This window comes from Schistocerca piceifrons, chromosome X (assembly GCF_021461385.2).
Source record: "Schistocerca piceifrons isolate TAMUIC-IGC-003096 chromosome X, iqSchPice1.1, whole genome shotgun sequence".
NCBI classification, from domain to species: domain Eukaryota; kingdom Metazoa; phylum Arthropoda; class Insecta; order Orthoptera; family Acrididae; genus Schistocerca; species Schistocerca piceifrons.
The window spans coordinates 723,948,637-723,976,378 of NC_060149.1; the positions used below are offsets into that span (position 1 = coordinate 723,948,637).

The 27,742-nt window shown below is 43.2% G+C and overlaps 1 protein-coding gene across 4 annotated transcripts in view; it reads right to left on the reverse strand.

The window, feature by feature from the left end:
• LOC124721332 (ribosomal protein S6 kinase 2 beta) overlaps window positions 1-27,742 on the reverse strand; it is a 600,458-nt gene that overhangs the window by 432,817 nt on the left and 139,899 nt on the right. The window contains exon 1 of one of the 4 annotated variants that reach the window (XM_047246248.1): window positions 25,065-25,127. The exons of the other annotated variants lie outside the window; for them this stretch is intronic. Coding sequence (XP_047102204.1) covers window positions 25,065-25,088 — 24 coding nt within the window. The 5' untranslated portion in view covers window positions 25,089-25,127. Of the gene's footprint in view, window positions 1-25,064; window positions 25,128-27,742 lie in introns of those variants that run through there. 4 annotated transcript variants of the gene reach the window in all.

The window sequence follows — 27,742 nt, forward strand, 5'->3', positions numbered from 1 at the left end:
TCGTCTTTATGCGGAATTACCGCACGATATTCCACTTTATAAATTCGCTGAGCTATTTGTTCGACCTGTTTATCTAGAAATTTGCAGCGTAGATATGACGCGAGGATTTCAATGTGTACCAGGTTGAAGACATTTATTTCGTGTCGCAACCAGACATTACTTTCATCCAGCCATAACTGTGAGTTCTTCCATTTCTCTGGGAGAAGACTCATCAAAGTACAACACATGATATATTACTTCACTTTATTACATACAAGGTGAGTCACGAGGTTTTCCCCGGTTGATGGAGGTTATTCCTTAGGTTATTTGGAACAAAAAATGTAAATACAGTAATGTGATCAGATGCATAATTAAGTAGCTACGACAGAGTTCCGAAACATGCCACCGTGTATGGAGCGCTACACTTGTGTTCACAGGACACACGGTCAGTCTTAGGTAGATAAGGGAAGCGAGAGGTACGTTTGCATAACAACCACGTTGTTGATACTTTAGCCACTTGTTTACTGTTACTGTCTCCTGTGTGCAGTACACTTTGCGATACCGTACAAGTTTTCATCGCAGGAGTATGGAGAGATGGTGTACATTTTGGGCTTCTGTGGTGGAAATGCGAAAGCTGCTGTTGCCGAATATCACAGTCGGTATCCTAATTGTTCGATTCCCGGTGCCAAAACATTTAGTGGAACATGTCGAACATTGCTAGATACTGGTACTCTTACCAGTATATGTACTCAATCCGAAAGACATTGTGACGTTCAAGAAGAGGAAAATATTCTTAACTCAGTCGAGCGCAGTCCTCGCGTTCAAGACGCCTAGCTACCCGATTGAACGTTTCATAATCTAAGGTATTTAGGATTCTTCATGAGAATGGACTGTATCCTTTTTATCTACAGAAAGTTCACCATTTAGAGCCACATTACTGAGCCAACTGCTTGTACTTTTGCAACTTGTTAAATGGAAATCAGCAGCTCTACCGCTTCATAACGTTCAGTGATAAGGCAACCTTTACAATAGGTGGCATCAACAACATGCATGTCTGGGCAGACGAAAATCCCCATGCCACGGTATTGTGTCGATTTCAACGCAGATTCAGTGTCAATGTCTGCTGTGGTGTTGCGTGTGACCAGTTATTGGGGTCGTTTATTCTCCCGGGAAATTTAAATGGTCAGATTTACGGCAACTTTTTACGATAAGACTTATCGCAGCTTCTTGAAGATGTTTCTCTGGAAACAAGACGCCGCATCTACGTTCAACATGACTGGCCACCTGAACACTTCCACCACGCGTTAACAGCTGATCTTAATCAGCAATTCCCACATCGATGGATAGGTCGCGGGGGCCCTATCAACTGGCCTGCCAGATCCCCATATTCAACACCCCTAGATTACTGCATCTGGGGGTGGATGAAAGACATCGTGTACGAAGTTAAGGTGGAAACACGAGAAGAATTGAGACAACGCATTTTCGATGCCGCAACGTCAATAAGGAACGAGCATGTGAAATTACGAAATGCTACTCGCGCGGTTCACTCCCGTGCGAATCTTTGCCTTCGAATGCAGGGAGGAAATTTTGAACACTTCCTTTAAATCCACTCTGAATGCAAGAGACTGCTACAAAATTATTTAAATTAATCATCATGTGCATTTTTGAAAGTAAATAACCTAAGGAATACCCTCCAGAAACCGGGAGAAAACCTCGTGACTCACCCTGTATATGGACAGAAGATTTACATCAATTTGATGCATTTTTCTAAAAGAGGAGTTTTGTGTTATTTACAACTGTCATTAACCAGCAAAGCGTCATTTTATGCACTTTTAACGAACTGCTCTCTTGCAGTACAAAATGCAACATTTACGAAAGAACATTTCATCAGAATCTTTAAGAACTCTTTGGTTCTACACCATGATGTTAACTCTTTCAGATGAAGTCACCTGCCTGGGGTGGTGATATTTGGTTTGTGGAGCACTTAACTGTGCGGTCATCAGCGCCCGTACACAGTCCCAATTCTTTCACAGTCCACTTTTCTACACAGTCCAATCGAGTCACTGTCACGATTGATGATGATGAAATGATGAGGACAACACAAACACCCAGTCCCCGGGCAGAGAAAATCCCCAAGTCGGCCGGGAATCGAACTCGGGACCCCGTGATCCAGAGACAGCAACGCTAGCCACTAGCCCCACTAGCCTACGAGCTGTGGACTCTAAGCTGGGATGAGCTCTTGAATGCTCTACACTGTATTACTGATCTCAGCATGAGCGCTGCTGTACTGTTGCGGATTGCGGTGAGCCCTCGCTAAAGTCTGTAGTATCGACTCACGTTGTCGACTTTGGTGCGGCATCACCGTCTCTAGACGGTACCACACTTCGAACCTAATAACGTAACTTTATTTTTTCGAGGTGATAAATTACCCCTCATAGTGAATTTGTAGAACAGCCTTTATAGACGAATAGTGTCAATCAACGACATGACATCACTATGCGAATTTTCTTTCTACAAGCTACCCACTTTTCACAGGCATTCGCAAAGAAACAGATTTACAGTCTTGAGCTAAATCATTTACAGTAACGATGCAAAAGAATCTGATCACAATCTTACAAAACTGAGCAACAAACAAATTCGAGACTGGGTGGTGAGATATATGAGGGGATAAATGCCCAAGAAACCAATGCAAGCACGATACAGTTAATACGACGCAAGCCCCTAGTTAGTTACAGCTCATTCCTTCGCCAACATGTCACTGGCTGTTTGTAGACTGACGTGTGAGACTGCTGAACCTGTATAACAGGGCCTGAAAAGTTCTGAACAGCTGAAAGTCAATTGTTCATAAGCTCCCGCAGGCTCTGCGCATGACTAACATAAAATTTTATCAGGAACAGGGAACGTGTACACGCATCAATGAATATTCAGAAGTTTCAGCAAGTTATGCAGATTCGAAATGAGGCTCATCCCATGAATTTAAACGTGCATCGCCCGGAAACAACGCAATACAACTGCCAACTAAAATCCTGCTTCTGAAAATGGCCAATAAAAGTGAGAATAAAGTAAATATTGGTTCTGCAGAGGCAATTTAAAACGCGCTCGGTAACTATGTAACGTTGACAATGTTGATTTTTAATTTTCTGAATTTCACAAACCATGACTGTAGAACGACCTAACTGACAACTTGACCGCTGGGTTTTTTCCTATTCAGTTGTTGATATCCTGGACAACTGTCCATCTTATAGTTTCAGCTGCATCTGTTCTCACTTAGACCGATAGTATGTGGATTAATATTTTTTGTATTCTTACACGTTCAAATTATTACACACAAAAGTTCAAATTATTACACACAAAAGTTCAAATTATTACACGCAAAAGTTCAAATTATTACACACAAAAGTTCAAATTATTACACACAAAAGTTCAAATTATTACACACAAAAGTTCAAATTATTACACACAAAAGTTCAAATTATTACACACAAAAGTTCAAATTATTACACTGAAGTGTGTGGGAGGTAACAATCAATTCCGTACCCAAACGAGGAGAACACAGCTTCAGTGCAGTGAGACTCCAAATAGTTTGTTTAAACTGAAGATTAGACGCCCTTTATTGCTTCGAGTGCCAGCCTTCACTTATCTAGGTTCACAGTAATTGCTGCCACACTGACCACTGTGTATATCATACGTAGGACGCCTAATGACGATCGTATTAGTGGTGTCACTTTCAGTTTTTTTTTTTTAAATTTAAGAACTAGACTATCGTATTAGTGTGCCGTAAGCCTAACATCATTTGCACACTTTGCGTGCAGTTTATTTGAAGAACAGAGGAAAATCAGTCTTCAGTGCTCCATTTCGGCCCATGTTCCGACTGGAAGATAATAGGTGGTTTGTAGACGCAGTATTTTCGTATCTACAGGATGACACACATTCCGAGTCCAAATACTGATCCGGGCAAACATGAAAAGAAAAGGTCCTTGATAAGAACAAGGCAAGCTGTCATCTGTGACAAGTTGAAACTATGTTCTGCACCTAGGTTTTGTGGAAAGCGCGCTAGTAAGTGCGACATCCCAGCACGCTTCAAGGGTTGACGCAAATTTTAAATTTCCTTCTTGTTTTCCCACACACTCAGCTAAATACACACATCAGGAAACGTTTTGCATTACCTCGGTTCAGAGATTTATCAACAGCCGTATGTATTGTAGAAATTTGATTGTATGAACTACCAGACTGTGTCGCTTGGCCACCAAGAGCTGTTGCAGGACGATTGATTCACGGATCCAGTTACATGGCTCCTTCCGTGTATGGCGATTTTACGACTATGAGAGTGGGGCCTGAAGATTGCATCAATGTAATGCCGAGACTGGTTGCACATAGAAGTTCATAAAATGAAATACATTTCTACAATACATACGGCTGTTGGTAAATTATTGCATCAAGTAGTTCATGCCAGCCGTCTTCCCACGATCCATAATGGATCAACGAAGATCGGTTCAGTGTGTTCCGGAACCTGTACAGAAAATTGGAAGAGAGATCAACATAAACATCATTTCCGCTCTTTTCATTGCTCATGAAAACCACACATTGATTGTTGTACCACCACACAACGAGACTTTCAGATTGCTGTACACACCGGTACCTCTAATATCCAGTAGCACGTCTTCTCGCATTGATGCATGCCTGTATTCGTCGTGGCATACTATCCGCAAGCTCATCAAGGCACTGTTGGTCCAGATTGTCCCACTCCTCAACGGCGATTCGACGTAGATCCCTCCATGAACAGCCCTTGTCAATCTATCCCAGGCATGTTCGATAGGGTTCATGTCTGGAGAACATGCTGGCCACTCTAGTCGAACGATGTAGTCATCCTGAAGGAAGTCATTCACAAGATGTGCACGATGGTGGGCGCGAATTCTCGTCCATGAAGACGAATTCCTCACCAATATGCTACCGGTATGGTTGTACTATCGGTCGGAGGACGGCATTCACGTATCGTACAGCCGTTACGGCGTCTTCCATGACCACCAGCAGAGTACGTCGGCCCCACATAATGCCACACCAAAACAACAGGGAGCCTCCACCTTGCTGCATTCGCTGGACTGTGTGTGGAATAGAGTGCTGCAGCGCTCAATGTTTGACCGGTCACTGCTCGCCTGTTGACGTGGGGACCGAGCCACTCGTGTCCGGCCCCACACGACTCGGTTCGGTCACGTACTCGCCCCATGTCTGTTGCCCGGATTCCTGACACGCGGATAACCGAGCATGACCGGTCACCGCTGACGTCTCACCTCGCCTAGCCACGGCTCGGCTCGCTGCACTATACTGTACAAATCTAACGTCTCTCTCTCTCTCTCTCTCTCTCTCTCTCTCTCTCTCTCACACACACACACACACACACACACACACACACAATGTATTTATCTCTGTATCCTCTCTTTTAATACAAAAGTAACGTTTCCAAGAACGGGTACGTGACACAGCTAAATTTATAAAGCACTTCGAAAGTAAAATGATATATTTCAATACAATCGCGGATAGAAGACGAGTCTCATTTCTAAATGGAAGACATATTTTTCCTTTCATTGATAGGAAACATTAAATAAGTGCTGTCCCTGTCATCTAGAAGACAACCATCTTCATAAAGAAAGCATACAAAGAACATTAAACATTTACAGACGTAGCTTGTACTTTTCACTTGTTTGGAAGAGAAACAAAATTTTAGTTATTGTTGAACGGCAGTAAATCACTAACGTGTTCCGGATTCAATTGGCTGCGGCGATTTGTTAGTAACATGCCGGCTTTACTAAAGCATCTTCCACTAGGTGCACTTGTTGCTGGGATACATAAAATACGTCTTGCAACTGCAGACAGGCCTGGCAGGTCTGTTTCATGTCTGCTCCATCACTTTAAGATGTCATCATCGTCATCTCCGGGGTGCATTAAAATGCAGAGATCTACTTCAGCTGCTGCGTATGATCTGTTGTTCCTCCATTCCTTGAAACGATCTCTCTCTCTGGGTGGTGCTGACTCAGTACTTGAAGGATCTATGATTATAAACAAAAGAGACAAGTAATACAGAACTGATGTGGAAATCATCGAAACGTTCCCGTAAAAGCGAGGTATTTTACGTTAATGAAATATTATATGAATAATAACATTCTCGTTTCTCTATAGTACAATATCCACTAACTATGCAAAAACGATTATGTTAATCCATCTGTGGCCTCTTTAAATGGTCTCAGAAAATCCGTAGTTTTTCCTGCAAGCTTATTATCATATCCTTGCAATCTGTAAGCAGAGTCCTTTTCCGTCAGAAAGTAGCAACTTCGTTATATGGCTCTGAGCACTATGGGACTCAACTGCTGAGGTCATTAGTCCCTTAGAACTTAGAACTAGTTAAACCTAACTAACCTAAGGACATCACACACATCCATGCCCGAGGCAGGATTCGAACCTGCGACCGTAGCGGTCTCGCGGTTCCAGACTGCAGCGCCAGAACCGCGCGGCCACTTCGGCCGGCCAACTTCGTTATACTGAGTGTGTGAGAATTCCAGCGTAGTGTACAAGCTGTTCCAGCGTGTGAAGACCTCTTGTTTCAACGATGATTTCAAAGACGAGCAGACGCCACTCTTCTTAACGCACTTCACAATCATTTTACAGTATTTACTGTTCATGCGATGTTCGTGGTATGATTTAACAAGAAGTTATCTTCATCGAAAGTATGGGTAAGTGCTGTGTTTATGCAATGAGCAGCACAAGGAATCCTTTCGTGATTTTCCAAAGCGTTTACTACCCTGGTCGGAGACAAAAACAAAACTGTGCAACATGTCCTGCGAAATGTCCCAATCAGCCATCCGCTCTTCAATTTATTTCATAATATTTACTCCAGTCTTCTTAACGTCCGGGAATTTTGTTATAAATAAAATATTGTTCACTAGAGACCAATCTGTGTTAATGTAATGTGTTGTAAGCGTCCAATAGTGCACCTGATTATGCGAATTAGTCCACATATCAACTGTCGCAGCATATGTTTTATTAATAACTTCTGCAAAAACAGAAGGCATTATGCTGCTTCGTATTGCATCAGCTTGTTCTTTGACATGTCTCCTTATAGTAGAGGGATGTGGCATGACATCTGCCACGTTAACTTCTCCATAATGCGCACCTAGATGTATTAATTCTTGGCCTCGTTCTCTGAAACCATCGCCTGAAACAGCATTAAAAGGTCTCATATCTTTAGCACACATTGCAACACACCTTGCTGTAATTCTATTTTTTATTACTGCCGGTATCTTTGTGAGGTTCCTTGCAACTGTGTTTCTTTAAATGAGTGGTTTCCGACTGGAAACACAATAATGTGGAACAGTTTATGCTTCGATACGTACCCAGTAGACGCACTGATTTCGTCTACAACCAACAGAAATGTACTCCATACTTGGCTTTTTAGACCTTCGCATTTCTTCAATGTGTAACCATTGGTTTCAATCTTACGTCTTACTGCACTGGTTTCTTCGCGCTGCATGATTACAGACACACCGCAAATGAGAAGCCCGTAGTGGCTGTATCTCACACGGATAATGACACGTGTAATGTGATTGAAGTTGCGTGCTGCGTGTTCGGTCACGGCTTGTATGCTCGGTCACTAGAACTAGTGCGGGCAGCCTATCCAGTTAGGGTGTGCTCGCCCCATCTCGTATTTTGTGCTCGCTTACTCGGTCATGCAGGACTCTAGTGTGGAAGGCGTTCAGCCTGACTGGGTTGTTCCAAACACGTCTCCGACGATTGTCTGATTGAAGGCATATCGACACTCATCGGTGAAAAGAACGTGATGGCATTCCTGAGCGGTCCATTCGGCATGTTGTTGGGCCCACCTGTACCGCGCTGCATGGTGTCGTGGTTGCGAAGGTGGACCTCGCCATGGACGTCGGGAGTGAAGTTGCGCATCATGCAGCCTACTGGGCACAGTTTGAGTCATAACTATACGTCCTAAGGCTGCTCGAGAAGCATTATTCAACATGGTGGCGTTGCTCTCGGGGTTCCTCCGAGCCATAATTCGTAGGTAGCGGTCAACCACTGCAGTAGTAGCCCTTGGGCGGCCTGATCGAGGCATGTCATCGACATTACCTCTCTCTGTATTTCCTCCATGTCCGAACAATATCGCTTTTTGGTTCACTCCGAAACGCTTGGACACTTCCGTTATTGAGAGCCCTTCCTGGCACAAAGCAACAACGCGGACGCGATCGAACCGCGGTATCGATCGTCTACGCATGGTTGAACTACAGACAACAGGAGCCGTGTTCCTGTTTCCTGGTGGAATGACGAACTGATCGGCTGTCGGACCCCTCCGTCTATAGGCGCTGCTCATGCATGGTTGTTTACGTCTTTGGGCGAGTTTAGTGACGTCTCTCAACAGTCAGAGGGACTGTCTCTGTGATACAATATCCGCAGTCAACATCTATCTTCAGGAGTTTCGGGAACAAGGGTGAAGCAAAACTTTTTTTTATGTGTGTGGTAACATTTCTTCACGGTAACATCGTTGAAGCTTGTGAACTCCCTGCTAACGTGTGGCAATTTAAAGCTTTTGAATCCGTCCGGGAGGTGTCTTTGGATCCACCACAAACACCTCACTACACATCGTAATTTATGTATCCGGATTCGAGGACTGTGTCGACACACACTTTCAACCTCACGAATTTATTCAATCTATAATTCGACATGAACGATGGGAAGTAGAAACACTCATCTTTCTCCCTTACGAATGTTCTTCACCCACAAGATGGCAACTTCGATTAACGAGGGGAGAGGGGGGAGAGAGAGAGAGAGACAGACAGACAGACAGAGAGAGAGAGAGAGAGAGAGAGAGAGAGAGAGAGAGAGAATGAACACACGAAATCCCAAAAGCTAGCAATCTTCGTGGACAGTATGAATACACTTAAGAAATACATCAGACTGAAATTAAGAAGCGACCAGGAGCAGTTTATGTGCCAGTCTGCCTCGTAAAGAAAACCTGCAATATACAAGGAACAGTTACACTATTGAGCCCGTGAAGTGAGTGTGTGATTACCAACAGTGTCAAGGAGATGAAACAACCAACATCCCTAAATTAGAAACCGATAAACAATAAGCACCCCCCCCCCTCTCTCTCTCTCTCTCTCTCTCTCTCTCTCTCTCTCTCTCTCTCTCTCTCTCTCTCTCTCTCTCTCTCCCCCCCTCTCTCTCTCTCCCTCTCCCCCCCTCCCTCCCATGATTCGCAAATTCCCGTTACGAAGTCGCGCTGGGTAGCCGCGCATCTAAGGCGCCTTGTCACGGTCCGCGCGGCTGCCCCCGTCGGAGGTCCAGTCCTCCCTCGGGCATGGCTGTATGTGTTGTCCTTACGTAAGTTCGTTTAAGTTAGATTAAGTAGTGCGTAAGCTCAGGGACCGATGATCTCAGCAGGTTGGTCCCATAAGACCTTACCACAAATTTCAATTTTCCCGTTACAAACTTCTAGGGCTTGTAGAGAGGAGTGAGTAGACAATATTTTCAACAGGAACGTACACTACCGTTTCCGTTCTACGACGGTTTCAATCCAGATGTTTAACTCATATACTTCTGCTTTAGAAATTGAATTAGGTGTGAAGCAGTATAATCATCAGGTAACAATTTGAAAGAAAGCATAACGAAATATCCATTTGTAAGTACATTTGTTTGTAGAACACTTAAATATTACCTGTTTTCATTATTCCAAAACAAGAAAGGACCCAGTATACTGCATTCACAGCAGTACGTCGATGTGCCGACCACCAACATTGTTACAGACATTGTATCTACGAATCATGTTCCGGGAGTACACACTCTGCATCCCACCTGGTCTCTCTTGAACTTCCAATGCAGCTGACTGAACTCGTGCCAGCGTGTCTTCCTATGTCTCTAGAGGAGCCTTGTAAATTAAACTATATTATACTAGAACTGACATGTGATTACATTTTCACGCAATTTGGGTGTATAGATCCTGAGAAATCAGTACCCAGAACAACCACTTCTGGCCGTAATAACGGCCTTGATACGCCTGGGCAATGTGTCGAACACAGCTTGAATGGCGTGTGCAGGTACAGATGCCCATGCATCTTCAACACGATACCACAGTTCATCAAGAGTAGTGACTGGCGTATTGTGACGAGCCAATTGCTCAGCCACCATTGACCAGACGTTTTCAGTTGGTGAAAGATCTAGAGAATGTGCTGACCAGGGCAGCAGTCGAACATTTTTAGTATCCAGAAAGGCCCGTACAGGACCTGCAACATGCGGTCGTGCATTATCCTGCTGAAATGTAGGCTTTCGCAGGGATCGAATGAAGGGTAGAGGCACGGGTCGTAACACATCTGAAATTTAACGTCCACTGTTCAAAGTGCCGTCAATGCGAACAAGAGGTGACCGAGACGTGTAACCAATGGCACCCCATACCATCACGCCGGGTGATACGAAAGTATGGCGATGACGAATACAAGTTTGCAATGTCCGTTCACCGCGATGTCGCCAAACACGGATGCGACCATCATGATGCTGTAAACAAAACTTGGATTCATCCGAAAAAATGATGTTTTGCCATTCGTGCACCCAGGTTCGTCGTTGAGTACACCATCGCAGGCGCTCCTGTCTGTGATGCAGCTTCAAGGGTAACCGCAGCCATGGTCTCCGAGCTGATAGTCCATGCTGCTGTAAACGCCGTCGAACTGTTCGCGAAGATGGTTGCTCCCTTGCAAACGTCCCCATCTGTTGACTCAGGGATCGAGACGTGGCTGCACGATCCGTTACAGCCATGCGGATAAGATGCCTGACATCTCGACTGCTAGTGGTACGAGGCCGTTGGGATCCAGCACGGCGTTCCGTATTACCCTCCTGAACCCACCGATTCCATATTCTGGTAACAGTCATTGGATCTCGACCAACGCGAGCAGCAATGTCGCGATACGATAAACCGCAATCGCGACAGGCTACAATCCGACCTTTACCGAAGTCGGAAACGTGATGGTACGCATTTCTCCTCCTTACACGAGGCATCACAACAACGCTTCACCAGGCAACGCCGGTCAACTGCTTTTTGTGTATGAGAAATCGGTTGGAAACTTTCCTCATGTCAGCACGTTGTATATGTCGCCACCGGCGCCAACCTTGTGTGAATGCTCTGAAAAGCTGATCATATGCGTATCACATCTTCTTCCTGTCGGTTAAATTTCGCGTCTGTAGCTCATCAACTTCGTGGTGTAGCAATTTTAATGGCCAGTAGTGTATTATGTACTCACTCCATTCTACAAGACCTGGAAGTTGTAATGGGAATTTCCGAACATCCTATAGTGAAACATGAAAGCCCTGCTGCAATGTACAGTAGTCACCACACATAAAAATATGAACAAGTAAACCGAGTTGGGGTAGCACACTTTGTCACCAATACTAGATGCGTGGAAAAGCGCTAATGCACTTTCGCGAAGTAGCAGGAGATTGAGGGAGCTGCGAAAAAACCCGGCGGAAGCATATTGGGGTGGCGGGGCGGGCGCGGGCGGAGTAGGAGCAGCGGTAAGATAAATCGATTTGCCGTCCCCAGAGTGTCACACGGCGCCCCTGACCCGCTGGCACAACATCCTCTCCCTTCGCGCGTGCTGACAACACGAGGCTCCAGCGACAGGAAACTGCCGCCAGGGCAGAGAACACAGTTACGGCGTCTCTGCTCTGGGGGCAGCCGCCGAACGGTTTGGGGCCGAGATTTCGTCATGCACCCCGATCGTTTTTCTCTTTTCTGTGCCAACGTTGTAAGGCAAGAGGCGAGGACCACAAATGCAATTCTGCTCGAGGCAGAATTTCCCCAAGTTTCCTCTCACAGCCACTCTGCGAGTAATACAATGTTGCTTATTAAAATTACAGCACTAGGAATAACAGCAAATGACGAAATTTTACGTATTGTACGTGTAGAATAGAATAGGAAGACTATATTATTACAGACATCGCAGAGAATCCTGTTACTGCAAGGGTCACAATATACAGGGTGTTACAGAAAGGTACGGCCAAACTTTCAGGAAACATTCCTCACACACGAAGAAAGAAAATATGTTATGTGGACATGTGTCCGGAAACGCTTACTTTCCATGTTAGAGCTCATTTTATTACTTCTCTTCAAATCACATTAATCATGGAATGGAAACACGCAGCAACAGAACGTACCAGCGTGACTTCAAACACTTTGTTACAGGAAATGCTCAGAATGTCCTCCGTTAGCGAGGATACATGCATCCACCGTTCGTCGCATGGAATCCCTGATGCGCTGATGCAGCCCTGGAGAATGGCGTATTGTATCACAGCCGTCCACAATACGAGCACGAAGAGTCTCTACATTTGGTATCGGAGTTGCGTAGACAAGAGCTTTCAAATGCCCCCATAAATGAAAGTCAAGAGGGTTGAGGTCAGGAGAGCGTGGACGCCATGGAATTGGTCTGCCTCTACCAATCCATCGGTCACCGAATCTGTTGTTGAGAAGCGTACGAACACTTCGACTGAAATGTGCAGGAGCTCCATCGTGCATGAACCACATGTTGTGTCGTAGTTGTAATGGCACATGTTCTAGCAGCACAGGTAGAGTATCCCGTATGAAATCATGATAACGTGCTCCATTGAATCGAGGAAGTACAGTACATACTGACGAAACTAAAATGAGCTCGAACATGGAAATTAAGCGTTTCCGGACACATGTCCACATAACATTTTCTTTATTTATGTGTGAGGAACGTTTCCTGAAAGGTTGGCCGTACCTTTTTGTAACAGCCTGTATGGCATGGAAACACCCTGTATGGCATGGAGGAAGGCATGAGTACCATTCTAGATGAGACGCATACAGACGTAAATCTCGTTAAGGATAATACGAATGCAGTTATTCTGTTAGTAAGGTAGTTTTCGCGCGGTGCGTGGCAGTGGGTGAATGTAGTAGGCAAAAATCCGCGAAATATGGAGCAACAAATATTCTCAGGTAGAGCTAAATAACATACGACTTACGAACTTTACCGTATATGTGAAAATATTTGTACTGTTTCTTTCACGATGCAATGTAGTGGTGATAGAATCTTCAACGTGTTTCATCCATACTGCGGAGGTGAAGTGGGTGACTGTGGTTGGCAGGTATTTCAATATAATGTGCGATGTGGAACACTTAGTTCTCTTAGAAAAAGGTATATTTCTATCACTTTTGAACTTTACTCTATTTGTGAATATACTCGCTTATACAATCCATACCCTGTTCCATCCACGTTACGCAAACACATTTAGGCACGGGTAACACCACAGGGCCAATGCTCGTTTAGTAGTATTGTCTTAACACAATTGTATTTAAATGCAGCTGGAAAGGAATAGAAATTCCTTTATTTCATCAGGCATTTACTTTTCACTGCATATGAGACTGTGTGAAGACAGTTTTACTAGTCATCATCTACTCTGGAAACGAAATTGTGTAACGAGTAATATTACCCACGAAGAATTATACGAAAGAAGAATATGCTTAATTATGAAAAGAATTATACTTATGAAGAATAAGCGAAATGTTGTCCGAAATCATTCTAGTGCATCCTTCGATTATTCATTTGTTATTTACAAATATCATTATCTTTTGAGTCCATCCATTTGTTTTCCTTCGTGCATTATAGTATGCTTGCGCGGTTTCGTCATACAGGCTTAAATAATGACGTGGAAAATCACACTCATGAGTTTTTAATCTCTCAGCGTGTCTTCGTCAATCAGGCTTTACTGACGATCAACACACACACACACACACACACACACACACACACACACACACACACACACACACACACACGTGTGTGTGTAACCGCGCAAGCGTACTATAATGCTAGACGAATGGAACGGCATTTTCACATGTAGATAAAGTTCCTAAGGGTCTACCTGCCACCAGAACTACGAAATGGTGGCAGTGGGTGGTCACGGAGGAAAGTCTGTCAGTATGTACACACGTAAGCATTTTCTATATAAATATAGATTATGTGGAGGAAGATGGGAAGATTAGTGTTGAACGTCCCGTCGACAACAAGGTAATTAGAGACGCAACACAAGCTCGGATTAGGAAAGGACAGACGAAGAAAGCGGCCGTGCCCTTTCGAGGGAGCCATACCAGGATTTGCCTGAAGCGATTTAAGGAAATCACAGAAAACCTAAATCAGGATGGCCGGACGCAGGTTCGAGCCGTACAGAATGTGCTCCGTAGGATTTGCTTTGTTAGTATTGTTACTGTCATGACTTTACGTTAGGCACCGGTTCTGGTACGACGATGTACGGTTTGAAACACAATCATCAGCGCGCATTACAGTTGCAGGCACTCAACATGGGTCTCGACAAAATGAGCCGGGCTTTACAAGTAAAGCTGCTTGATCAGAGCAACAGCAATAGTGCTGGAGTTCTTCGCGAGTATCGACGCATTAAATCGCAGGGCCTCACACATACGGCAAATCTAGCGTGTGCAAAGCGAGGTGAAGAGAGCGTTTGCACTACGCATCGGTCCAACTCGGCTTAATTCCCCTCAAAGCAGCTTGCATGGTGAAGCAGCTGTGGTATGCTGCCGAGTGCGTTGATAGACGACTTATTGGACACTTAAATCGATAGGCGCAAGATAGTTACTAGAATACTGGAACAACCTGCTCCGAAAAAAGCCAAGATTTCCGGAAGTCCATTTAAATAGGTGAACTTGTTTTTTTTTTTTTGTTAATTGTAACAATAAAGCCAAGTGTCTAATTCGCGGTAATTACGCGCGTGAGAAAATTTCTATTGAAAGACACTACAGCAAATTTAGAAAAGTATAGTGAAATCGTATGGGACGCCATAGAGGAAAAATTAAGGAATTTGCAAATTCTTGGGAAGGGGATTTTTGTATCCAAAAGTAAGGTTCGTATCAGTACTTCAGCACATTTATTTTTGTTAAAGGTCCTGCGAAACGAAATTAAATTTGTTTGCATTTCTCTCAAATGTGTATTCGTTTTTGTTTGTATTATTCCCTAACACAATCTTTGTTCTCTGATTTAGGGCGACGAATATGAAGGGTGCTGCGAAAGGACTCTCAGAGCTAGTTGTAAAGTTCTTCTGCGTTTCGTAAGAGTTGGGTGGCCGTTTATGAAAGATCGATGAATAGAGACCATTTTGTTGGACGTAGTAGAGACAACGAACCCCGCATTAGCTCCAGCATACAGCAGAATACCATTTTCCAGTATAACAATATCTCGACGAGTAAGTGACATTTCTGTTTATTTTCACAAAAATTGGCAGCCATACTGAAAACCTCCTAGCGTACTCCATCGCACTCTAGCCCGCGGATATTAGCGACACGGCTCAGTTTGCCTTTTTTTCCTCTTTCTTGACGGCGTGGATGACAACCTGCAAGTGACGGAAGAGCTCCTGGATATGATTTCGGTGAAGGACACTGCTACTGGGGCAGATTTTTAGAAGCGGTCGAAATGGCGGCTGAAGGAATAAAACTCACTTGGGAAAAGCTCTTTTCCGTAACCACAATGTGTGGTAAAGTAAAAGGGTTTATTCACCTACTTCGGAAAAAGCTTAACATGCCGAATTTTCCTTCAGTTTGTTTTACAGACCAAACGGCCCTTTGTGCAAAAGTTATCGGTCTTGAAGACGTGATGAACATAGCGCATATCATGAACTATACTCGGTCTCACGGGCTCTTAAGTTAAAAGAATTTTTTTTATTTCATTTTACGCGACGTATTCAGATATCCCTTACCATGCTGAGGTATGCTGGTTGAGTACAGGAAAAATGATTTCCCGAGGTTTCCGACGACGCCACGCCGTGGCTCGTTTTTGGGGTACAAAGGAATGGTTAGCTGGTTTACGATTTTTAGGAGATATTAGGGCTTTCCTGAATGATTTTAGTGTGAAACTCCAAAAAGAAAATTTCATCAACATTAAGGTCGGCAAAATAAAAGCTTTCCAGCGTAAACTTCAGCTCTTCAAAAACAACCTTTCAAAGAAAAGTACGCAACACAAAAAGCTAGGTAATCGATATATAAATTTTACTATTAACGAGGCATCCAGATTTCTGAAAGCCCTTTATTCATAACGGTACTACGGCTTTGTTCGACAGCATCTGTGCGGGAAGGAGCGCGCTTTGAAAAATACTTTTAGGGGCTACAATATATTGAAAATGATTTTAGCGACTGAAACCAGGCGATGTACCGAAATGTCTCTAACAGCGAAATAAACTCGAGTTTTTAAATGTACAAGTTGACGTTACATTAAAAACTAGAGTCCATAGCACCTGTTTATTAAAATATATCGCCTTTTACTACTTCAAACCAACTTAATACATTACTTTCAGTTATTAACAACTCGTTTTGTTCTTGTTACAGGAAATCACCAACTTCCAGCCAATACTTGATGCGTTTGTGAAGCCCTTTCCGACAGCAACTGGAAGTGCGCCTCCCGATTTACATTTGGAACTAATCGATTTGCAAACCAATGATTACCGAAAGGATTTATTTTATAATATCAAACGTCTGGTCGAATTCTACTAGAATTTGTCGAAGGAAGAATTTCCTAAGCTACACAGAGACGTACTTGAGTATGTGAAAGATTTGTTTCCCAAGAAAACATATGTGAAGTTTTGGAGAAAGTCGAGACAGACGGAGTGAGCGAGGCAAGCGTATGGGAGGGGCAGGGAGAGGGAATGCGCTACTGCGCGAAGTCGAGGAGTGGTGGTCAACATAGCATAGCCAAGTCGTCTTCTACCCACTACATTGCGCGATACGGTGGTGCAAACACCCTGAGAGGCCCTGCATTGAAACAATACGAAGAGGTTATCTTTCACTACCGGGGCTGCAGCACAACGTTCGGAAGTTCGAGTTAACTGGCGATTTGGGAATTGCTGCTGCGAGAGTTCAACTGCCAATTCCGCCACGAATTGAAGTTACTATTGTCATGGCTGAAAATGCTGGACGCAATATGGGAACTTAAAGCAGTGCACGAGCTGTGTCACGACAGCTGAACATTCCATGGTCCACTGTTCGAAAAGTGCTGCAAACAATTGTGAAATAGTATCTCCAGGGTCGTTCCAGGATGCAGATGGTCACCATATTGAGCAATGATTATAACCTGGAAAGTAAACCTGATTCGCAACCAACAATTGGTACCCTCTCATGTGGATGTCCTTACAAATGTTCCCAGAAAGTTTCATTGGCCTATCACTTGTGTCCCATGGGGACCCTGTCAAGCAGCTATAGTTTGATTATAACCACCGTCTATGACGAAATTACTGATAAACTGTTTACCGAGCTAACTATATCAGAAGCTGATTTACAGACGCTATTCGTGTAGAATAACCGATATTTGATGCGCCTACCAATATCTATTCAGGTCTGAAATACAAACACGACAACAAAAATCTGTTTCTGAAATTCGATTTTCGTCTTCCGCACTAAGTGTACCCACGGACGTGACATCACTCTCCACATTATGAACCACGTAAGACACAAAGACATTAAATACCTCCTATTTACAAATTTCGTCACCATAAAATGGCTCTGAGCACTATAGGACTTCACAGTCGAGGTCATCAGTCCCCTAGAACTTAGAACTACTTAAACCTAACCAACCCAAGGACATCATCACACACATCCATGCCCCAGGCAGGATTCTAACCTGCGCGGTTCCGAACTGAAGCGCCTTGAACCTCTCAGCCACAACCGCCGGCTAATTTCGTCACCATAAATGAGCGTTTTGCGTTCTTTATCGACAACTACTACTGCCGCATGTCTGCAGCCTCTTGCAAAGAACTATTGAACAATCACTTTCAGTTATTAAGAAACGAGATAGAAATTTGCACATTTCTCCCCGATAAAAAACCCGTAAGTTTTTGTGTTCTAAGGAATCAGTTTCTTATTGCACTAAAACCTCATGTGAAAACAACAGAATTCTCACAAAACAATAATCAGAAACATTGCTGGTTATTTAACATGCATTTAATTTTTAAAATCACGGTGTGCCTGTTGACTGAATGTAACACTCCGAATGATGTTTGCGTATAATAATATGAAATACCAAATATAGATGAAATTTACTTACGAAAAGCATATATAGCTCTAAACCTTGATTTTCATTGTGACTACACTGACCTGATAATGCATTTACGCATAATGTCCACGACACACAGTGAAGTTGATGTGGCGCACGGAGATTTCGTAGAGCGCGGCTATCTCGATTTAGTCGCGAACGTGCGATAACAAAGCTTCCCTAAGAAGTTCCAAAATAATTTCAAAGCGTCAGCTATGTTTCGTTTCATAGCCGCCCGGATATCCGGGTGTGTTGAAGCGTCGCTCGCGGGACAGAGAGATGCGCCGGCTCGGGATCGAATCTGCCTGGCGGATAAACGACGAGGATCGGTGCGTCGACTAGCCTGCATACGGTTCTTAGGCGGTTTCCCGCATCCCACTAGGCGAATACCGGGCTGGTACCCAAGTCCCGCAACAATTACACTATTCGCATACGTTTAGAAAACGTTTGCTCACTTTCACGTGAATAACATTACACATAGACAGTTGGCGTATACACATTCCGCTCCGCGGGGATAACTAGGCGGCGACAGGAAGGGCATCCGGCCACCCCTTAAATTAGACACGCCAAATCCGTTAATAGCCATGTTGACCCCGCGTCGATGCGGCACAAGGCCACAATAAAACTCACCAAACGCACAGTGCTCAGGTAGAAAACTATACGACCCATAATCTTAGAATGATATCCGATCAGTTGGTTGATGGTTTTGGGGGATTAAAGAGACCAGACTGCTACGGTCATCGGTCCCTTGCGATCATTTAACACACTTCGAAATATTACAAATATGACGAATAATGAAATCATAATCAGTTCACGACGAAGTTATTATGCGAGTCCATAAGATTTAAAAGCATCGAGTTTGTAAACTGTCGATTCCTAAAACACAATCTCAAAATCAAAGCGAAATAAACAACGTAGAATGAAAAACAGTAGTTTCATTTCAGTTATGTAAAATAGTTTTTAATCTACTGCAGGTGACAGAACTTCCTCGGCAACACTTTTTCCTTTTAATTGTCTTCATGCTCTTACTTGCTCTTGCCTAAGCTGTCGAGGGCCTCTAAAAAGGGCGACACCTTTATTTTTCCCGCCAATTTGAGCTTACTGAGCTTTCCGCGCGTTGAGTGTTGGAGACAGATGAACAACACTCAAGAATCGACAGAACGAGTGGTTTGTAGGCCATATTCACGGAGAGTTACACTTTACTATTATTGGGATTAATTTCAGTTTGGATTATACGCTCCCTACAGACAGATTTATGTTGTCATTCCACCTTAAATCGCTCCGGTCAGAAACTCTTACATACTTTAAGAACGGTTCTGACCAGTTCACGTGACTAACCACCGATCGTGTAGTCAGATGGTATCGGTTCGTTTCAACCACTTACGCGCATTACATTGCATTCGAGATGAATATCTGATTCCAGCATTTCTACTGCAAGTTATCTGTCAAGCAATTTACGTCAAACTCGAAAATTAGCAGTCGTGAAGGCCTACTACCTGCTCGAAATACGTGTTCTGTTGGCTTGGCGACACGAAGTCAAAAACCACGGTATCAATCTGAGCTCATGTTGCGTTTTACACTATTGGTGTCGGAGGATCAGTCCCCAGGAAAAGTAACTATACGCCAGCACAAAACGTGTCCAATAGTAAATTTTCTACGAGAAAGGTATGTTCTGTACCTCTGTCTGCGACCCTGTGTAACTGGAGCAGGGAGAGGAAGGGAAGAAAGGTAAAGGCTCTATGTTCCATCGATCGTTCAATAGTAAAAGGTGGAGCACGAGCTCTTCTTGGACATGGATGTGCAAGGAAATCGGCCGTGGTCTTTTTGAAAGACGAAAGAATCATCGTGGAATATATTTCTGCAACTCTGTTGCATTAATTTAGTTTATGAGAAGGGAGAAAGAGACAAGAGCATCCTCATCTAGCGGAAAATCACCCATCTTGACAGAAAACGGTTGATCTAATGACGACGGAGAATGCAAACGTGAAGACAACAGCTTCCAATACATCAGCATCTTCCGGTGTAATACCATAATGCTACCTTAATAAGAAACCTACGATACGCAGCAAACATTTTCAGATACGCTATTTCCTCTAAGAAGTTTGTATGCTGCAATCAAAGAAGAACGTAATTTCATGATAAGATGCAACTTATAAAGTCTCCGTATAAAATGACAAAGCTAATGAACAGAAGACTATACTGCACTGTAACTGTGGAAATGAAATTAACACTGCTTCAAATAAATTTCTATTGTCTACGTGAACGGAACCAAACAATTTTGCTAGGGGTAGACAGTGAGAGAGAGAGAGAGAGAAGATATGGGGGGGGGGGGGGAGGGTACGTATAATGTGGGATGGAATTAATTAAACGTTGTTAACAGCATGAAGAAGCTGTTGCGCAATACCCCTCTTTCACGCAGTTAATGAACTGGTGTAATTCTGCCTCGTTCAGACTCCTTAATTGGGAAACCTGAGAGTCTTAGCAGCATCGTACCTTCGTCAAGACTGGCTCTATAAAACAGAACTACGGAATTCTTTTATACGACACTTCCCAAAATGAGGATGATGATGCTGTACAAGTCATGAGTATTTTCTAAAACACAGCGCATTAAAAGACACGAATACACAGTGTCATCATGTACCATCCAAATGGATGTTAAGTATGAGCAGGAACAAACAGCGTTTATCTGTTGGTAGGTCATACAGCAGCTGCGTACTGAATCAACTTCACGTTATAGCTTAAATTAACTATTCCTCATTCAACTATTTTCGAAATAGGTAACGAGTCATAAATATCTAAACAAAAAGAACTTAGTGAACGTCGATGGACTGATACTAAGCGCACACTAGTCTAACTAAAGCTATCGTCATCAAATATTAATATTTTGGGTGGGTATCAAACAATACGGAATTGTCCACACAAAAGGGCGTCTCCAAGTTACGTCAAAGTGATGATTCCATGTCCGTACAAAAAACCGGTGAGACCTCTTGGACAGTTATCCAGTGCAAACACATATGTCTAAACACATGAACAGAACAACACTCCTTAAAAATCATTTTATCAGAAGGTGGAACAGCAGGCATTTCGCTTGAATATAAAGAAAACTATCACTCGGTACAGACGTTTCTCACAAACTATGAAAATATTTTCTTTGGATAGAATATTCCATAAAGCATACTCCACTAACTTTACGTCTGTATTTGGATAGCAATGCCTTAAATGAATAATGCGATAGGAAGAACGTGAAACAAATTATTTGAAACGAGCAACAGTCAGGGCAAATAAATGTTCAAACAACTCTAGCTGTAAAATATGCAACGTACAATGTGGGCGTAAAGCTTGCCAAAATGGCAGGTTTAATTTAAAGAGTCTAACGGCCGACATGGCGAGTAATTAATTATCAGCATTCTATAACATGTAATACACGCGCCATTTTATCCACGGTGTATGCCAACGATATCTACACGGACGAAACCCACGAAATTACTGCACCGTGAAACTTTTCAGGCTATTTATCCACAACACATTTTACACGCTCTTTGTTTCATATGGAGGTATATGAAGAGCTGAACGAAAAGAAACATAATGAGTGCGTGCTGAATACTTCTAATACTTGTAGTAAGGAAAATACATCTGTTTCTGGAAATGTGCCACGTCATATACCATTATTTCATAAAATTTCGCGTGATCAAACTTAAATACAGGTACAAGCTCGAAGCCCATCACCAGCCAACAAATTCTGACACTTCACAAATTCACATAGTTTTAAATGGAAGCTAGATGACCGTTCGTTCTTACCTTCACAAAATCTATTTCCAGAGAAACACAAAAATTACAACTGCGCTTATGCTGACATGTCTTTCCCTCCCCGATGGTAATGATACTGGGACTGAATTATAGTACTCATATCCATGAAGCGAATAAGTGTATTCATATGTATGAAGCAACGGGAAGTGCCGAACTGTAGTTTCAATGGCGTTTTTAACCGCGTTTCGTCAAGTATTGTTAAAATTCGCTAACAGCGTAGAGTGAAGGACTTCACAGGTAAAAATCTATTTCCTTAGAGTTCATCATTAATGAACTGCTACTGAAACGATAAATGTTGAACAGTTACTTTGTATCTCACCAAGAAGACACTATATCATGTTTTCGGCAGTTAAGACGATCTAACGACGGTCACGACAAAACTGTTTCTCTGTCGTATAGCCCGTGTGACACCATACCTGCACACCTTTCATTTCATACGCGACTCACCCCTACGTAATTCAAAATCACGAAGGCCGTTTATCTTCACTGTGAAATAATAAATCAGCCAAGATGTTTCAGATTTCTAACAATAGCTAATGATCCTGGAAGAGCCAACGGGATTATTGTTACGAGTTGAGTTTTCTACTCGTATTAGAACGCTCTGTCGCTTAAATGAGCAGCATTCAAGGCGCAAGTAAAAAATGTAACAAATAAATCCGCATGTATGCAGCGGTGATAATACTTTAATTTTTGTAGTCCTGCTTACGTCACTATCTTCCTTTTTCATTTAACTCTACGAAGAATAACCTCTTAAAATTAAATTTTGAAACTTACATCTCCTATTACCAACTTTCACCGTAAAGGCGCGCCTGGCTGAACATTTTCTGGTAGGCTGAACGCTTGCAAAACATTGTCCCAAACGTGCGGTTTGCAGAAAGTAGAAATCGGTCATGGCAGCCCAAGGGAATAAAAATTACAACTACGCATTTATTTCGCTACATCTAGTATTTTATAACTCTATAGCAACTCGTTGTCCTCCAAAATCGTTGGTAATACGTGATTATACGTTACGAATCTAGTCTATCGTTAAAGTTCATTGGCACATATCCTTATTATCGCGAATTACCTTGCAGAGTGGTTGCACGAGGAAGAACTGAAAATACTGAGAAATAGCAAAGGAAACAGTATAACAAGAGGGTGCGAGTGCTGTCTCTGTGTGAGGCAATCTCTGTGTTTGACGCTGCTGCTGTTATGGTGCATAGTGCCGTAGTCACATGGTAACCCGAAAGACTTGACTGTTATCCAAACAACTTGATCTACAGGTACAAAACCGAGGGCGTTTGACATCAAGTTAACTTGGGTGAAGGAGCATAAATTACCCAGTCTCTCGCCATATACGTCGCGAAACCTCTGTACTAAAAATAAACTTGCAGCCTTGTACTGCAGGGCACGGCGCGCTACACACAGCAAGGCTTTTGAATGCCGCGTTATACAAACTGTAATTCAGGATCTGTAACATCCTGTGTGCCTATCAAGGCAGACTCAAGTTGAGCCACTGAAATCGTGTTCCTTCGAGGGAATATGTATATGAAAATGGTGATCAAATTCTTTAATTCTTTGCAGTATTAACGAAAAAAGTGCCTTGTGATTTTTGCAGGCGCAAGTATATTTGTTCCAAGCGGTAGTAACTACGTCTTCGCCTCAAGTTGGGAAATCCACAAACCGAAACTCTGGCAGATCATTTCTCTCTGAAGGCAGCATGAATTACTATCTTGTGAATTCCCTGTGTACTGAAAATTTTAAAGGTGAATATGTTCCTACATAATCATTCTGAAAATATGAATTTCGATCTACTGATAAGAATAGTAAATGTTAACTATTTCGCACCATGTTCGTACGAACCACACTAATGTTATAGCTAAGCGGCTAAAAATGCAGGCTAAAGTCAAGTTAAACTATGGATATTCCTTTGAACTGCACATTGCTCTTATCACGGAATTATACACCAACGGTATTAGGTACAATTCCCTACATTATTTGAAATTCTGATGCCATTTAACGGAGTTTCCGTGGCATCTACAAGCAACACGAAAAATACCACACAGCTCATCGGCCCGACAAAGACAAGTCAAAATTACAGAAATATTTTCGGCATATACTTACATATTGGACAATAACTTAAGTGCCAACCCGATCTGCGGATTCGTTTTGTTTATAAGTCTCTAAAAAATAGTCGTGTGTGTTTCACACAAATGGAGACACTGGAACACCGTGGTCATAAAATTCATTGTTTTAGGTGATTCATCGCAAAAGTTGTGGACAGTCTGTACTGGAATACAAAACTGTCTAAAATAAATAGTAATATTTGTCAAGTGAATATCAAGCACTTTTCTTTTTTCCAAAAACTACTTAAGTCTTCGTGATCACCTGGATGGAAAAGTACTTGAGGATCCTGGGTTCAATAGCATAAAAAATAACTTATCAGGGCTGATGCAAAGAAGGTGATGCATGCATTTCCACACATTACATTATCACTTAAATTTGTCGTTTTATCTTAAGTGATATGTCCTGTTTACAAAACATTCTTTAAACGTTTACTGAAGTCTGTCTGAAATACAGATGCGATATTGGCAAGATTTTTCGAAATCCACGCACGCTGCTTACTAGAAAAAAAAGAAGTCATAATCCACCAAGAGATGAAGCGCTGACCTCCCTAAATACGTCGTCGCTGAAGTCAGTTTCGTTTTGCAAACGTTTCGTTCATAAGCGAAAAATTTTGCAGATCATAAAAATTAACAGCATTCAAACATAAACTTACGTTTTTATACCGTTAACACTATAGGAGCGCAGCACATGTTTCGTTGCGACATTAATTGGTGTGATGATGAATTTATTCTTTCCGACACGAATTTCCGAGCTCTATTACAATACGGAGTAACCGTCGAAACACCTCATGGGCAAATATAATGAGAATTGGCGACACGGAAGTTAAAATTTTGTGCGACAGATTTAACAAGAAATTACTCCTAAAACCTAATTACAGGAACTGTTCTGACCTATGGCACGCGCACTACTGAACCACGTGCACAGTCTCATCAGCACAAAAATAATCGCAGAGTAACGACACCTATATGTGCGGAATATACGAAGAGTATTGACACAAGCAACGAAGAAGCTGTCATTGAAATGCGGATCTCATAGGAGCACGCCCCTAACATCAGACACTACTTGCTTGGATTGTGCGGTACTTACAGACACATCGTCTCTGTTGTACATCGTCGCGAGATGAAAACTTAATGAAACTCGCACAAGGTAGCGCACGCGTCGCTCTCACGAGCTGCCTTGCCAAGCGAGCTGTTGAATTTCATGTTCACTAGGAACACAGCTCGAAGCAGAAGGATGCGGTCGGCGCTGGCTTCCTCTTCAGATACGGTAACACGTGGTACGGATGCGACGATCTCTGTGCGCGAGGACGCAGACACTCCTGCATAAAGATAGCGCTCGCATTTTAAACTACTATGTAACATTTATTTTCCACCCTGTCTTTCTAAACACCGCAAATGAAGTATTGCTTTGTAAAGTAAAAAAACGTAGTAGCTGGAAAACCGCCGGAAATCTGAATGCACATTTTATAATACACTCGAGGTCAAACAACGCCGAAAATCTTCGACAGAGCAGGGTTCGATATCATTATCAGTGGAAGGAGTATATCAGAGCTAGGGAATAAACAGTTGAGCACAATTCCACGGGTATTGTGCCTAAAGAAGGATAGCTGATATACTTTAATTTATGGCAAAACGTACCTAAAACAATAGATAGGTTAATAGGACACATTCTGGGAGCATCAAAGACTTGTTAAACTGGTGGGGCAAAAACTTCAGAAATAGGCCACACCGAAGGCAAATTCTTATTTGGGTATATTTTCTTTAATACCACTCATACATGGCAGCAACTATTGGCGCGTCATTTGCTTGGCAGTCATCTTCGCCATTACAACGTTGAGAGTCTAGCGAGAAACCCTTGGCTGGAAATGAACGTAACGATTACCTAATATTTGATGAAGTCCGCAGCTCGTGCTCTTGCGGTAGCGTTCTCGCTTCCCGCGCACGGGGTCCCGGGTTAGATTGCCCGCGGGGTCAGGGATTTTTCCTGCCTCGTGATGACTGGGTGTTGTGTCGTCGTCTTCATCATCACTCATCCTATTACGGTCGGAGAAAGGCAACGGCAAACCACCTCCACTAGGTTGGTTGGTTGGTGCAGCGGTGCCGGTCTCCTGCATTGTCCCCTACGCTCCTCCGAGTATCGGACATCATCATCAATAATATTTGATGAGCCGTCGGGGTACAGCTCCCATTTGGAAAGGGCGGCCAGGACGTGTTACCAACAGATGACTGTAATTTAACGAGTCTTGGGAGAATCTCGAGGCTGCTGTGAAACATAACGAATAGTTAAGTAGGTCTTTAGTCAGAGTAAATACGAACAGAAGGCTTGAAAATGGTTTCCAATTAGCAGGTACTGAGGGGGTCAACCGCGCTGTACCGCAGGTAGTTTGACCCTAAATACCCTGTAAGGCTGACTAACGTCATACGGACCATAATTTAATAACCCGAAGTGATTGCAGGAAGACCGGTACAGTAAAAGCATGAGCAATAAGTTAACAACGGAATGCAATACACCGTATACAAAATTACGAACTGCAATCATAAAAATATTTACAATCGAACTACCCATTCCATCACAAATGTTTACACTTACTGAGTAGTAAATAACTTTATGATACACAATAAACTATATGTCCAGTAATGGCATTGCCCAGTAGCCATCATCGTGACGAACGGCGGGTATTACACTGAGGTGACAAAAAGTTACGGGATAGCGATACGCACACATACGGTAGTATCGCATACACGAAGAGGTCAATTCACTTGCAGAGCTGTCATTTGTGGTTCACATGAACAGGTTTCTGGCGTGATTATGGCCACACGTCGGGAATTAACAGGCTTTGAACGCGGAATGGTAGTTGGAGCTAGATGCACGGGACATTGCATTTCGAAAATCGTTTGAGAATTCAATATCCCAAGATGCACAGTATGCCGAGAATAACACATTTCAGGCATATGGACAACGCAGTGGCCGACTGCCTTCATTTAACCACCGAGCGCAGCGGCGTTTGCGTAGATTTGTCAGTGCTTACAAACAGGTAACACTGATTGATAGATTCTTGGGAATTACGCCGGATAATATTGTAGAAACCGCACAATATTTCAGCGAGACAACTGCCCGCCATCTTCAGGTGCTACTGTCGCGTCGCTGAGAAGCTCGCCAGTTTATATGTTGGCTTTCTAGAACAGCGCGTCCACGATTGGTCTTCGATGACGTTATGCCCCGCTGGCGCCTGCGCTGTTCTAGAAAGCCAACATATTAATTGACGAGATTCTCAGCGAGGCGACAGTAGCACCTGAAGATGGCGGGCAGTTGTCTCGCTGAAATATTGTGCGGTTTCTACAACATTATCCGGCGTAGTTCCCGAGAATCGATCAAGCAGATGCAGCGCCGGGAAAGCCTCAAACAGCACATCAAGTAACACTGAGTGAAATAACCGTATAAACCAATGTGGGACGTACGACGAACGTATCCGTTCGGACAGTGTGGCGAAATTTGGCGTTAATGGGCTACGGCAGCAAACGACCGACGCGAGTGCCTTTGCCAACAACACCACATCGCCTGCAACACCCGTCCTGGGGTCGTGTTCATATCGGTTGGACCGTCTACGGTCCAACCGAGACAACTGGAAAACCGTCGCCTGCTCATTTGAGTCCCGATTTCAGTTGGTAAGAGCTGATGGTAGGGTTCGAGTGTGGCATAGACCCCACGAAGCCGTGGGACCAAATTGTCAACAAGGCAGTATGCAAGCTGGTGGTGGCTCCATA